The sequence below is a fragment of the Melanotaenia boesemani genome, chromosome 20, assembly GCF_017639745.1.
Source record: "Melanotaenia boesemani isolate fMelBoe1 chromosome 20, fMelBoe1.pri, whole genome shotgun sequence".
Classification (NCBI taxonomy): Eukaryota; Metazoa; Chordata; class Actinopteri; order Atheriniformes; family Melanotaeniidae; genus Melanotaenia; species Melanotaenia boesemani.
In genome coordinates this window covers 25,859,348-25,872,975 of record NC_055701.1, presented here as the reverse complement: position 1 = coordinate 25,872,975, position 13,628 = coordinate 25,859,348, and the positions used below count along the sequence as shown (strand labels likewise).

Sequence of the window (13,628 nt, the reverse complement as noted above, 5' to 3'; positions counted from 1 at the left end):
GAGCTAGGGGGCCCTCTACCATGAAGGCAGCCATAGAGGAACACTTTCCCCTTGTCATTCCTCTCCACTGTTTGACCAAAGTCTTTTATGATGAAATTATTAAATCCGGCTCATTATTTTTTTTTTATAACCCCTAAGGCCAGTGTAGGTATTTGACCCTGCAATGAAAATTTTAGTCTGTAATGTCTGCTTCTGGAGGTCTAAATACTTGCAGCTTTTCCTTGTAGCTCGTTGTTTTCCTGGCCCCGGTTGTCCGCCTGGTCCGCACTGGTTGCCACGTTCCTCACTGAATCCTCTCCATTAGCGATGACGGTTGTGTGATCACTTTCACCGGCAGGCCGCGCCTCGCAATGCCCGCAGTCGCCTCCTCCACCGTCTCGTAGGTCGTTGTCCCCTCTTCGTAGAAAACCCTCAAACGAGCTGGGTAGAGGGTCTGGAACCGTAGCTTGTTTTCTTTTAGTACTCTCCTGGCTTCAGCATATTCTCTTCTTTTGTTTAGTATTCCCGGAGCGTAGTCATGATCAAGGCTGATCTTATTATTTTCGAGAGTAAAGCCTTTCTTCTGCCATGCCAAGCGAATCACGTCTTCCTTCATTCTGAAGCTCAGGAATCTGACTAGGATGGCTCTGGGTTGAGCATCAGGTGGGGGTTGCAGTGCAAGCGCCCGGTGGGCTCTTTCTATCTGCAGATCCTTCGTTGTGGGAATACCAAGGTTTTCTCTGAGTAGCTTCTCTATGAAAGGAATCAGTGCCTTCAGGCTCCCTTCTGCTCCTTCCGGAATGCCATATATCCTCACGTTTTCTCTCCTCGAACGGCTTTCTTGGTCTGTTAACTTTAGCTGGAGTTGTACTTGTATTTTTAGCATTTCGGCTAGCACCTCCTCAACATTTTGCAACTTCTCCTCGTTCCCCACAATTCTTTCTTCTGCGTCATCAAGTCTCGAGTTGGTCTTTGCAATCTCCTCCCTGATGTCTTCAAGTTCAAGTTTTTGGTTATTATCTTGCCTGAATTCCCGTAATTCTTTAAATATTAGCGTCAGGCTCGCCGGGTCCTCCTCATCATTTGCCGTGTCCTTGGGCTGATTAGCTACAGTGTTGCTAGCATTAGCCTCCTCGTGTTGCAGCACATTGCTGTTTTTAGCTGTTACCAGAGCGGTTTTCCTATTTTTCTGCTTTGATGCCATCTTTTCCCCTTTCTAGAAATTTAAAACCACTGATTTTACTTCTGTTATCTTGACTTTCGGGGTATTTTCTTGCTTTTGGTCGGGAGATTACGTTCTATGCCACCATCCCTTGGTAACACGGAAGCCCAAGTTTCTCTTATTTCAAACAGATGTTTCATTTGCAGCCAGTCTGGAAACCTCATGTGTTACCTGAGATTTTTGTCTTCTGACCTTTCAGATGTTCCTCAAAACCTCTCAGTCTGCTCACCAACTCTGAAGGGAAAACCAAAAGTTATGAAGGAGTTCCTCGAGGAATCATTTTGGATTCCCAGTTTTAGTCTTCGGAAACAACAGACTGACTGGTGTACCTGTGTTTAGCTTGTCCTGGAGGCTCTCGGTCATGTTCACTTTTCTCCACAGCTTCATCAGTTCAGAGGTTTGTTCTGAAATCAGACCAGTTTCATTACAACTGCTGTGGTAATGAGGAAGAAAACTTCTGTCGGATAAAACAGACAAGTGCAGGAATCTCTTTGTCCAAACACATTCCTGATATCCTGAAAGTTTCATGTGTTACCAGTGTCTTCTGCCTTGAGGTCTTCTATCTGTTTCTCATTGATCCTCAGCCTGCTCACCAACTCTAAATAGAAAACTGAAATGATCCACTTTGTTCATTTGTAGACATTGTGGTTTTAATTAAACTGATCAAGTAAATATAACAGCACCTTCAGTGTTGTTGAGTCCCTCTGTCAGTCTGGACTCCATCCAGGAAAGTTTCACTGAAAACAAACCAAAACCGTTGACTTGTTTTGTTTGTTGTTTAACTATTAATTTATTCCACTGATTCTAAACCATGGTTCCTTGAGTGACACCTAAAGGGCCACATATAACTTTCAATGTTGCACCTGTGGGTTGCAGGACTCAGAAGTTATCAGGTGAAGACACCAGAGATATTACTGTTATCCACAAGATGTTCAGTTGTAATACATCTCCCCACCACTTGGTGGTGGTAATGTGTCAGTCAGCTGTATAACAAACTCCAATAAGCAGAATAAGACATTCAGCTTCTAGCCTGTAGCCATAGTTATGGAGAAGGATTTCAAACAAAAAATGAAGATGAAAGTTTCCCAAGGCACATAAAAGGCACATAAAAGGCAAATAAAAAATTGCACAATATGAAGTATTAAGTTCTCTGTATTCTTTGAAGAATGCTGTAAAACCCCCAACTATCTTTGGTGTAGTCCCCGTCCATGATGGGACTGTTTCTGCTGCTCTGATCCAATATGGCTGATTTTAATTGTTTTTGTTCTGTTTTTTGGGGTTTTCTTTTAGCTCATGTGAACCGTCCTGCTGTCTTCTTTGACGTCACCGCAGTCAGAAGATGCTTCTGGGGAAGACTGCAGATGCCAGTCCCAGCATGTCAAAGTAAAGACAAACATGTATGACCTAAACACAGTGAAATTATTTAAAGAAGACAAAATGGAGCTATCTGAGCTGGATGCCACTCCTCCGAGTGACAATCCCTCCACCACAATGAGGGGATGATTCTCTAGAAGGGTCCTGTAGGATCCACCATGTTCATATGTTTCTGAACTAGAGCCTCAGGGAACGTTCTGGGACCCTCCATAGTTTCAACAAGCTTAAATTTTTTAGTTTAACCTATTTCAATATTTCTTTAAAAAGCACATGCTGAGTCAGTGTGTAGCGTCATGTGTTACCTAAGTTTTCTGTCTTCAGGTCTTCCAGCTGTTTCTGGCTGACTCTCAGTCTGACCTGCAGATCTGATGAGAAACAAGTGATTTGTGAGGTGATGAATGAACGAGACCTACAGAGTTTTCTCTGAGTTACCTTCAGTGTCTCTCTGTGCAGCAGTCAATCGGTCTGAAACAGAAAGCAGCTCAGCAGCTCTGACTGGAACAAACATGCAGATCTTCACGTTTGAGTCAAACAGCAGAGAAATCTCTGGATGTGTCAAAAATCACCTGAACTTTGTCTCCTCAGCTCATCCAGCTGCTCCTCAGTCACGTTCAGTCTGACCACCACAGCTGCCAGCTCAGCTTCACACGCTGAAAACATGTAAACAGCAGGTAGCAGTCATGTTTTACCCAACTCACAGCTTGTGGGGAACAGGATGTGGGCAAATGACCTTCTTAAACAGGTTTATAAGGCATCTGCCCTCCCCCTCAACCAGCTTTTTCCTTCACAACCCCCATCGTTCACACCCCTGAAGCCCTGTCTGCCTCCCACAGCGGCTGCTTCAGCTACAGCAATCCGCTCACACCGAGTACACCTAACACCTCCATCTACAGCCCTTCCAACTTGGTCCCTCAACTTCTCCCTCACATACTCCCTCTCGTCCTTAGCCATCCAGCTCCGGCCGGTTCCTCCACAAAATGGCAGGTGAGCTGAGCCAGTTGAAGATCAGGAAGGCAATGAGTCCTGATGTCATCAGCTCAAGGCTCCTGAGATGCTGTGCAGACCAGCTGAGTGTGATTGTTCAGCATGTGTTCAACCTGAGGCTGGAGAAAGTGCTGCTCTGAAAAACCTCATGTGTAGTATCAGTGCCAAAGACCCCCCACCCGAAGGATCTCAATGGCTACAGGCCTGTAGCATTAACATCTGATTTGATGAAGACCCTGGAGCGGCTGGTTCCAAAGCACCTCCTCTCTGTAGTGAGCTCATCATTAGATCCGCTGCAGTTTGCCTACTGATCTGGCATCGAGGTTGATGATGCTGTCATCTACCCCGATGCCAGTACCCTGGGTACCCTGATCTACCCCGAGCCTTCTGCATGGGGAATTGTGCAGAAGGCTCTTTCCCACCTGGACACCAACAACAATCATGTTTTATGATTTCTCTAGTGCATTCAACACCATCCAGCCTGCACTGCTGGTGGACAAGCTGGAGGTTTCTGAAATGGACCATCACCTGACATCATGGATCTTGGACTACCTCACTGACCGTCCAGTTGTGAGGCTTGTGAGAACTGTGTCACAGGCTGGATTACCTGCAGCACAGGGGCCCCTCAGTAACTGTTGCAGCCCCATTCCTTTTCACATTTAACACCTTGGACTTCACACACCACAGTCCATTTTGCCATCTCCAGTAGTTCTTAGACGACTCTGCTGCTCATCATAGATGAGGACAACAGTGAGTACAGAGACCTGAACAAGGACTTTGTGGATTGGTGCCAGCGAAACTGCCTTCAGATCAATACAGAGAAAAACCAAAGAGCTGGTGGTGGATTTCCACAGGCAGAATCATCTTCCCCCACTCAAGTAAACATTCATGGAACAGACATTGAAATTGTGGACTCTTATCTGGATGTTCACCTGAACAACAAACTGGACTGGACGGATAACACCAAGGCACTCTATAAAAAGGGTCAGAGTCGACTTTACCTACTGACAAAGTTGCGGTCCTTTGGGGTGCAAAAGACCCTACTAAAAACTTTTTATGCCGTTATCAGCCATTTTCTATAGAGCGGCCTGCTGTGGCAGCAGCATCTCAGCTCCAGAGAGGAAAAGACCGAACAAACTGAAGAGGAAAGCCAGTTCTGTGCTAGGGTGCTCCTTAGATGCAGTGAAAGTAGTGGATGAGAGGAGAATGATGGCCAAGCTATCAGCTATGATTGACAACGCTTTCCACCCGATGCATGCCACAGACTCCTCCATCCAGGGTGTCTGAAGGAGGTTATTCTTTCCTGCACTTGTCAGACTGGACAACCAACTCTGTTCCCAGTAATTCTTGCTGTACCATCACTTTCACCTGTTTGTATTTAACCTGTGTGCACTGTGTTTCCACCAGGGTAACATATAATAGAAAAAATGTACAATTTTCTTTTCTTGTTACTACCAGTATTACCACTATTATCCTTACAGGTATCATCCATCCATGCATCCACCCATCCATCCAGCCATCCACCCACCCATCCATCCATCCATCCATCCATCCATCCATCCACCCACCCACCCATCCATCCATCCATCCATCCATCCTATGTTAAGTTGGTGTTTCTTCCAGCTGTTTCTCTCTTACTCTCAGTCTGACCTCCAGATCTGAACAAGAGGTCATTCCAGTTTTCTTTCCTGCTTCTATCAGCAATGAATGAAAGTAAACTGCAGATCTGAGGATACTACGTACCTGCAGTGTGAGTCTCCATCTGCTCCAGTTGTGTCTCAGTGGATCTCAGTCTGACCTCCACATCTACTGAACAAACCTGCTTTTACTCATGTATACATTTACTGAGTTAACATTTAAATTCCACAGCAAAAAAATTGCATCAACCAGTTCTTCCTCACCTTTCTATCAAGGCTCTCCTGTTTCAGGAGGAAAACATCAATAACATTGTTGACAAGACAGGTTCTGGATTTTCCAGATAAAGTCGTGGAAAACTTCTACAAAAAGTGAAGCTTTCTACAACAAAATTGAGGACTAGTTTTCAAGTAAATAAAGGAAGACATCTCTTGAGAAGAATTACCCTCTGGTAAGGCCAATTCAGTATGCGTTAGAGCCTGGATGTACAATCATTTATGTCCTTATATTGCATATGATCCAGAAAATATTCAAATATACTAATATTCTTGACAGAATTAAGGAAACTGTTATTTCATAAGACAGTATGTACACGTCCAAAAGTCAAAAGTGAGTTTGACAGCAAGGTGCATGAGTTCAGTCAGGAGTTCTTGAGGGAACTCTATTTAATCCTTCTCAGTTTGGGTCTGGAGACTTTCTCCAAGTTTCTCTTATTTCAAACAGAATTTGCAGCCAGTCTGGAAACCTCATGTGTTACCTGAGATTTTTGCCTTCTGACCTTTCAGATGTTCCTCAAAACCTCTCAGTCTGCTCACCAACTCTGAAGGGAAAACCAAAAGTTATGAAGGAGTTTTTCAAGGAATCATTTTGGATTCCCAGTTTTAGTCTTCGGAAACAACAGACTGACTGGTGTACCTGTGTTTAGTTTGTCCTGGAGGCTCTCGGTCATGTTCACTTTTCTCCACAGCATCATCAGTTCAGAGGTTTGTTCTGAAATCAGACCAGTTTCATTACAACTGCTGTGGTAATGAGGAGGAAAACTTCTGTCGGATAAAACAGACAAGTGCAGGAATCTGTTTGTCCAAACACATTCCTGATATCCTGAAAGTTTCATGTGTTACCAGTGTCTTCTGCCTTGAGGTCTTCCATCTGTTTCTCATTGATCCTCAGCCTGCTCACCAACTCTAAATGGAAAACTGAAATGATCCACTTTGTTCATTTGTTGACATTGTGGTTTTAATTAAACTGATCAAGTAAATATAACAGCACCTTCAGTGTTGTTTAGTCCCTCTGTCAGTCTGGACTCCATCCAGGAAAGTTTCACTGAAAACAAACCAAAACCGTTGACTTGTTTTGTTTGTTGTTTAACTATTAATTTATTCCACTGATTCTTAAACATGGTTCCTTGAGTGACCTAAAGGGCCACATATAACTTTCAATGTTGCACCTGTGGGTTGCAGGACTCAGAAGTTATCAGGTGAAGATACCAGAGATATTACTGTTATCCACAAGATGTTCAGTTGTAATACATCTCCCCACCACTTGGTGGTGGTAATGTGTCAGTCAGCTGTATAACAAACTCCAATAAGCAGAATAAGACATTCAGCTTCTAGCCTGTAGCCATAGTTATGGAGAAGGATTTCAAACAAAAAATGAAGATGAAAGTTTCCCAAGGCAGATAAAAGGCACATAAAAGGCAAATAAAAATTGCACAATATGAAGTATTAAGTTCTCTGTACTTTTTGAAGAATGCTGTCAAACCCCCAACTATCTTTGGTGTAGTCCCCGTCCATGATGGGACTGTTTCCGCTGCTCTGATCCAATATGGCTGATTTTAATTGTTTTTGTTCTGTTTTTTGGTGTTTTATTTTGCTCATGTGAACCGTCCTGCTGTCTTCTTTGACGTCACCGCAGTCAGAAGATGCTTCTGGGGAAGACTGCAGATGCCAGTCCCAGCATGTCAAAGTAAAGACAAACATGTATGACCTAAACACAGTGAAATTATTTAAAGAAGACAAAATGGAGCTATCTGAGCTGGATGCCACTCCTCCGAGTGACAATCCCTCCACCACAATGAGGGGATGATTCTCTAGAAGGGTCCTGTAGGATCCACCATGTTCATATGTTTCTGAACTAGAGCCTCAGGGAACGTTCTGGGACCCTCCATAGTTTCAACAAGCTTAAATTTTTTAGTTTAACCTATTTCAATATTTCTTTAAAAAGCACATGCTGAGTCAGTGTGTAGCGTCATGTGTTACCTAAGTTTTCTGTCTTCAGGTCTTCCAGCTGTTTCTGGCTGACTCTCAGTCTGACCTGCAGATCTGATGAGAAACAAGTGATTTATGAGGTGATGAATGAACGAGACCAACAGAGTTTTCTCTGAGTTACCTTCAGTGTCTCTCTGTGCAGCAGTCAATCGGTCTGAAACAGAAAGCAGCTCAGCAGCTCTGACTGGAACAAACATGCAGATCTTCACGTTTGAGTCAAACAGCAGAGAAATCTCTGGATGTGTCAAAAATCACCTGAACTTTGTCTCCTCAGCTCATCCAGCTGCTCCTCAGTCACGTTCAGTCTGACCACCACAGCTGCCAGCTCAGCTTCACACGCTGAAAACATGTAAACAGCAGGTAGCAGTCATGTTTTACCCAACTCACAGCTTGTGGGGAACAGGATGTGGGCAAATGACCTTCTTAAACAGGTTTATAAGGCATCTGCCCTCCCCCTCAACCAGCTTTTTCCTTCACAACCCCCATCGTTCACACCCCTGAAGCCCTGTCTGCCTCCCACAGCGGCTGCTTCAGCTACAGCAATCCGCTCACACCGAGTACACCTAACACCTCCATCTACAGCCCTTCCAACTTGGTCCCTCAACTACTCCCTCACATACACCCCACTCCCTCTCGTCCTTAGCCATCCAGCTCTGGCTGGTTCCTTCACAAAATGGCAGGTGAGAGGGGAGCTGAGCCAGTTGAAGATCAGGAAGGCAATGAGTCCTGATGTCATCAGCTCAAGGCTCCTGAGATGCTGTGCAGACCAGCTGAGTGTGATTGTTCAGCATGTGTTCAACCTGAGGCTGGAGAAAGTGCTGCTCTGAAAAACCTCATGTGTAGTATCAGTGCCAAAGACCCCCCACCCGAAGGATCTCAATGGCTACAGGCCTGTAGCATTAACATCTGATTTGATGAAGACCCTGGAGCGGCTGGTTCCAAAGCACCTCCTCTCTGTAGTGAGCTCATCATTAGATCCGCTGCAGTTTGCCTACTGATCTGGCATCGAGGTTGATGATGCTGTCATCTACCCCGATGCCAGTACCCTGGGTACCCTGATCTACCCCGAGCCTTCTGCATGAGGACACCAACAACAATCATGTTTTATGATTTCTCTAGTGCATTCAACACCATCCAGCCTGCACTGCTGGTGGACAAGCTGGAGGAGTCTGAAATGGACCATCACCTGACATCATGGATCTTGGACTACCTCACTGACCGTCCAGTTGTGAGGCTTGTGAGAACTGTGTCACAGGCTGGATTACCTGCAGCACAGGGGCCCCTCAGTAACTGTTGCAGCCCCATTCCTTTTCACATTTAACACCTTGGACTTCACACACCACAGTCCATTTTGCCATCTCCAGTAGTTCTTAGACGACTCTGCTGCTCATCATAGATGAGGACAACAGTGAGTACAGAGACCTGAACAAGGACTTTGTGGATTGGTGCCAGCGAAACTGCCTCCAGATCAATACAGGGAAAAACCAAAGAGCTGGTGGTGGATTTCCACAGGCAGAATCATCTTCCCCCACTCAAGTAAACATTCATGGAACAGACATTGAAATTGTGGACTCTTATCTGGATGTTCACCTGAACAACAAACTGGACTGGACGGATAACACCAAGGCACTCTATAAAAAGGGTCAGAGTCGACTTTACCTACTGACAAAGTTGCGGTCCTTTGGGGTGCAAAAGACCCTACTAAAAACTTTTTATGCCGTTATCAGCCATTTTCTATAGAGCGGCCTGCTGTGGCAGCAGCATCTCAGCTCCAGAGAGGAAAAGACCGAACAAACTGAAGAGGAAAGCCAGTTCTGTGCTAGGGTGCTCCTTAGATGCAGTGAAAGTAGTGGGTGAGAGGAGAATGATGGCCAAGCTATCAGCTATGATGGACAACGCTTTCCACCCGATGCATGCCACAGACTCCTCCATCCAGGGTGTCTGAAGGAGGTTATTCTTTCCTGCACTTGTCAGACTGGACAACCAACTCTGTTCCCAGTAATTCTTGCTGTACCATCACTTTCACCTGTTTGTATTTAACCTGTGTGCACTGTGTATCCACCAGGGTAACATATAATAGAAAAAATGTACAATTTTCTTTTCTTGTTACTACCAGTATTACCACTATTATCATTACAGGTCTCATCCAGCCATCCACCCACCCATCCAGCCATCCATCCATCCACCCACCCACCCATCCATCCATCCATCCATCCATCCATCCATCCATCCATCCATCCACCCACCCACCCATCCATCCATCCATCCATCCATCCTATGTTAAGTTGGTGTTTCTTCCAGCTGTTTCTCTCTTACTCTCAGTCTGACCTCCAGATCTGAACAAGAAGTCATTCCAGTTTTCTTTCCTGCTTCTATCAGCAATGAATGAAAGTAAACTGCAGATCTGATGATGGTACGTACCTGCAGTGTGAGTCTCCATCTGCTCCAGTTGTGTCTCAGTGGATCTCAGTCTGACCTCCACATCTACTGAACAAACCTGCTTTTACTCATGTATACATTTACTGAGTTAACATTTAAATTCCACAGCAAAAATATTGCATCAACCAGTTCTTCCTCACCTTTCTATCAAGGCTCTCCTGTTTCAGGAGGAAACCATCAATAACATTGTTGACAAGACAGGTTCTGGATTTTCCAGATAAAGTCGTGGAAAACTTCTACAAAAAGTGAACCTTTCTACAACAAAATTGAGGACTAGTTTTCAAGTAAATAAAGGAAGACATCTCTTGAGAAGAATTACCCTCTGGTAAGGCCAATTCAGTATGTGTTAGAGCCTGGATGTACAATCACTTATGTCCTTATATTGCATATGATCCAGAAAATATTCAAATATACTAATATTCTTGGCAGAATTAAGGAAACTGTTATTTCACAAGACAGTATGTACACGTCCAAAAGTCAAAAGTGAGTTTGACAGCAAGGTGCATGAGTTCAGTCAGGAGTTCCTGAGGGAACTCTATTTAATCCTTCTCAGTTTGGGTCTGGAGACTTTCTCCAAGTTTCTCTTATTTCAAACAGAATTTGCAGCCAGTCTGGAAACCTCATGTGTTACCTGAGATTTTTGTCTTCTGACCTTTCAGATGTTCCTCAAAACCTCTCAGTCTGCTCACCAACTCTGAAGGGAAAACCAAAAGTTATGAAGGAGTTTTTCAAGGAATCATTTTGGATTCCCAGTTTTAGTCTTCGGAAACAACAGACTGACTGGTGTACCTGTGTTTAGCTTGTCCTGGAGGCTCTCGGTCATGTTCACTTTTCTCCACAGCTTCATCAGTTCAGAGGTTTGTTCTGAAATCAGACCAGTTTCATTACAACTGCTGTGGTAATGAGGAAGAAAACTTCTGTCGGATAAAACAGACAAGTGCAGGAATCTGTTTGTCCAAACACATTCCTGATATCCTGAAAGTTTCATGTGTTACCAGTGTCTTCTGCCTTGAGGTCTTCCATCTGTTTCTCATTGATCCTCAGCCTGCTCACCAACTCTAAATAGAAAATTGAAATGATCCACTTTGTTCATTTGTTGACATTGTGGTTTTAATAAAACTGATCAAGTAAATATAACAGCACCTTCAGTGTTGTTTAGTCCCTCTGTCAGTCTGGACTCCATCCAGGAAAGTTTCACTGAAAACAAACCAAAACCGTTGAGTTGTTTTGTTTGTTGTTTAACTATTTATTTATTCTACTGATTCTAAACCAAGTTAAGTACAGTCTAAGAAACATAGGTGACAGAGAATGCAAGGTGGAGTGTCAGCTAACGCTGCCCAGCACTGAAGCCTTCAACAATAACCATTTAAAGCATTCAAATGATTAAACTGGATTAATTACAAGTTACCAATTAATTATTCATTAATATTCACCATTTGTGACTATGCCTGAAATATGGCCATTTTTACTGTATTGTATGTTAATACAATACAGTCCATACAGTAAGAGCAAGCCAATGCTAAAAGTACTTTGTGTTATTGACCTTCACTTCCCACACACTCATCTCTGCTACTCATCCCACACATCGTCAGCTCTGTTGCTCATCCCACACATACTCAACTCTGCTGTTCATCCCACACATACTCAGCTCTGTTGCTCATCCCACACATACTCAGATCTGCTAATCATCCCACACATCCTCAGCTCTGTTGCTCATCCCACACATACTCAACTCTGCTCCTTATCCCACACATATTCAGCTCTGTTGCTTATCCTCCATATACTCGGCTCTGCTGCTCATCCTCCACATACTCAGCTGAGAATAAAAAAATAACTGTTTTTCGACGAACTCATAAGTTGCAGAGGACCAAGAGATTCTAGATCTTAAGTGGCTGTGCCTAGTACCACTTGTAGTCCACTGTTGTCTTTATTAAATATTGTTCTAATATGTTTTGTATCATATAGTTCATATAGTTTACCAAGATGGCGGCGCGTGTGCACGCAGCGGCTCAGGGCTCTCGGCTTTTGTTTGTTTTGTTCGTGTTTTTGTTGTTGCTCCAGTTACTGGAGGCATTAATTCAGTATGGCAGGGCTGAATTAATAAACTTCGGAAGAAACTGCCAACTTTACGCACACCCTGAGCCAGATTTTATACCACCAGAGGTCCTTCGAACCACCACGGCTTTCACGGCTTTCACCATCCCTCCATTGTGGCCTAGGAGACGTAGGAGACAACACAAACAAAAGCAGGGTAAGAGGAGCGGGGCGCATGCTAGGCTAAAAGCCAACCCACACCGACCGGCTCTTCCCAGTCTCTTCCTGACAAATGTTCGATCACTAGCCAACAAAATCATAGCTGTTTACATTCCACCGCAGGCTAACGCTAAGCTAGCGCTAAGCTAGCGCTAGAGGAGCTCTACTGTTTGATCACCAGGCAGATGAACTCCAACCCTGAGGCAACCATTACCCTCTGGTTCAACTCCACAACTGTCCTGCACTGGATCAAGTCGGGATCCTGTCAATATAAGTTCTTTGTGGGGACCCGAGTCACAGAAATCTAGAACTTGACAGACTTTACTCAGTGGCATTATATGGACTCTGTGATAAACCCTGCCGATGATATTGTAGTGAGTGGGCATGATGACGTGCCCTGATTACGGGAGTGGGATCACCTGTGGTGGAGGGGAGTGGTGAGAGGTATGAAAAGGAACTGGTGTGTGTGGCCAGGTGGTTCTGGAGAGTGGAGCTTGGCGTGTGTCAAAGGGGAAACCCTGCCAGGCAAACCGTAAGCGTTCACGAACTTGGACTGCTTGGGAGGGTGCCGATCGCAGCCAGGTAGGGCTGCCAGCGGCGAAGATAGCTAGAGGGGCTAGCGGGTTAGAACCGCCGATAGGCAGGCTAAGGTGGGTTAGATAGGGGAAACTTATGAGCGCGACTGTGCCACTCTCCAGCGGAAGGAGGACCCCTCCTGCAGTCAGTGGAGGCGTCTCGCAGCGCTGGACCGGCATCCCGGTGAATTGTTATATCTGTTGAGCCGGACCAGCGCTAAGCTCAGACCCCGGGGGAGGGTCTCGCAACCCGGGAAAGTTAAGTGTTTTGTTTTATCTTATTTGTTATCAGATGTATGTGTGGGAGGGTGGGGTCTTATTAGTTTTAAATACGACAGCCGCTTCGCCCTCGGTGTGGGAAGCAGTGTTGGATTGGGGCGCGCTGGGCCCGAGGTGCGCGTAGCTTGCCTCCTCCTCACAGGTGTTAGATTCTTCCGGTTTGGGGGTAGAATCCTGAATGGCAGATTGATGTGCAACTAATGTGTGGTGCAGTGCCTCGCTTTATAGAGGGTGGTGTGACACTGAGTGGCTTGCGGTGTACCCTAATGCAGGCTAGGTGTGTGTTTGGAAGCAGCGCGTCTCCTATCTGTAATACTGTGGGCTCGCCGGGCTAGCGCGAGCTGTTTTTATATATGCGTGTAAATAATAAAGTGTTGATTATTTCCTTGATCTCCTTGTGTTCTCTGCTCCTGGTATATTAACCTTCAGAAAGGATTCCTCTAAATTACTGAGTATTACAATATCACTCGTGGACTCACACTGCGGGAAATGATACATCCACATCACTGGAATCAAGGCCCACATTTTCTCTATCTACCAGATGATCAGTGGCTGGTCATGCCGCTTTCTGATATGGAACCTGATGACACAGATTTGAGAAAATGAGCCTTCATTGGAATG

General features: G+C 44.8%; 1 protein-coding gene and 1 long non-coding RNA gene across 2 annotated transcripts; both read right to left on the bottom strand.

Moving 5' to 3' along the window:
- Positions 1 to 1,373: 1,373 nt before the first annotated feature.
- On the bottom strand, positions 1,374 to 1,759 carry LOC121631772. The gene is made up of 3 exons (XR_006008790.1): positions 1,737 to 1,759; positions 1,531 to 1,605; positions 1,374 to 1,435 (listed from the first exon to the last, which is right to left on the bottom strand). It is a non-coding gene; the product is annotated as an uncharacterized LOC121631772 (long non-coding RNA).
- A 1,371-nt stretch (positions 1,760 to 3,130) lies between these two features.
- Positions 3,131 to 12,908, bottom strand: LOC121631654. The gene is made up of 13 exons (XM_041972649.1): positions 12,698 to 12,908; positions 10,896 to 10,958; positions 10,690 to 10,764; positions 10,532 to 10,594; positions 7,717 to 7,800; positions 7,583 to 7,615; positions 7,453 to 7,515; positions 6,464 to 6,517; positions 6,316 to 6,378; positions 6,110 to 6,184; positions 5,952 to 6,014; positions 3,382 to 3,564; positions 3,131 to 3,225 (listed from the first exon to the last, which is right to left on the bottom strand). Exons 1-13 carry the CDS (start codon positions 12,906 to 12,908, stop codon positions 3,131 to 3,133), a joined length of 1,125 nt encoding a protein of 374 aa, XP_041828583.1.
- Between the last annotated feature and the right edge of the window lie 720 nt (positions 12,909 to 13,628).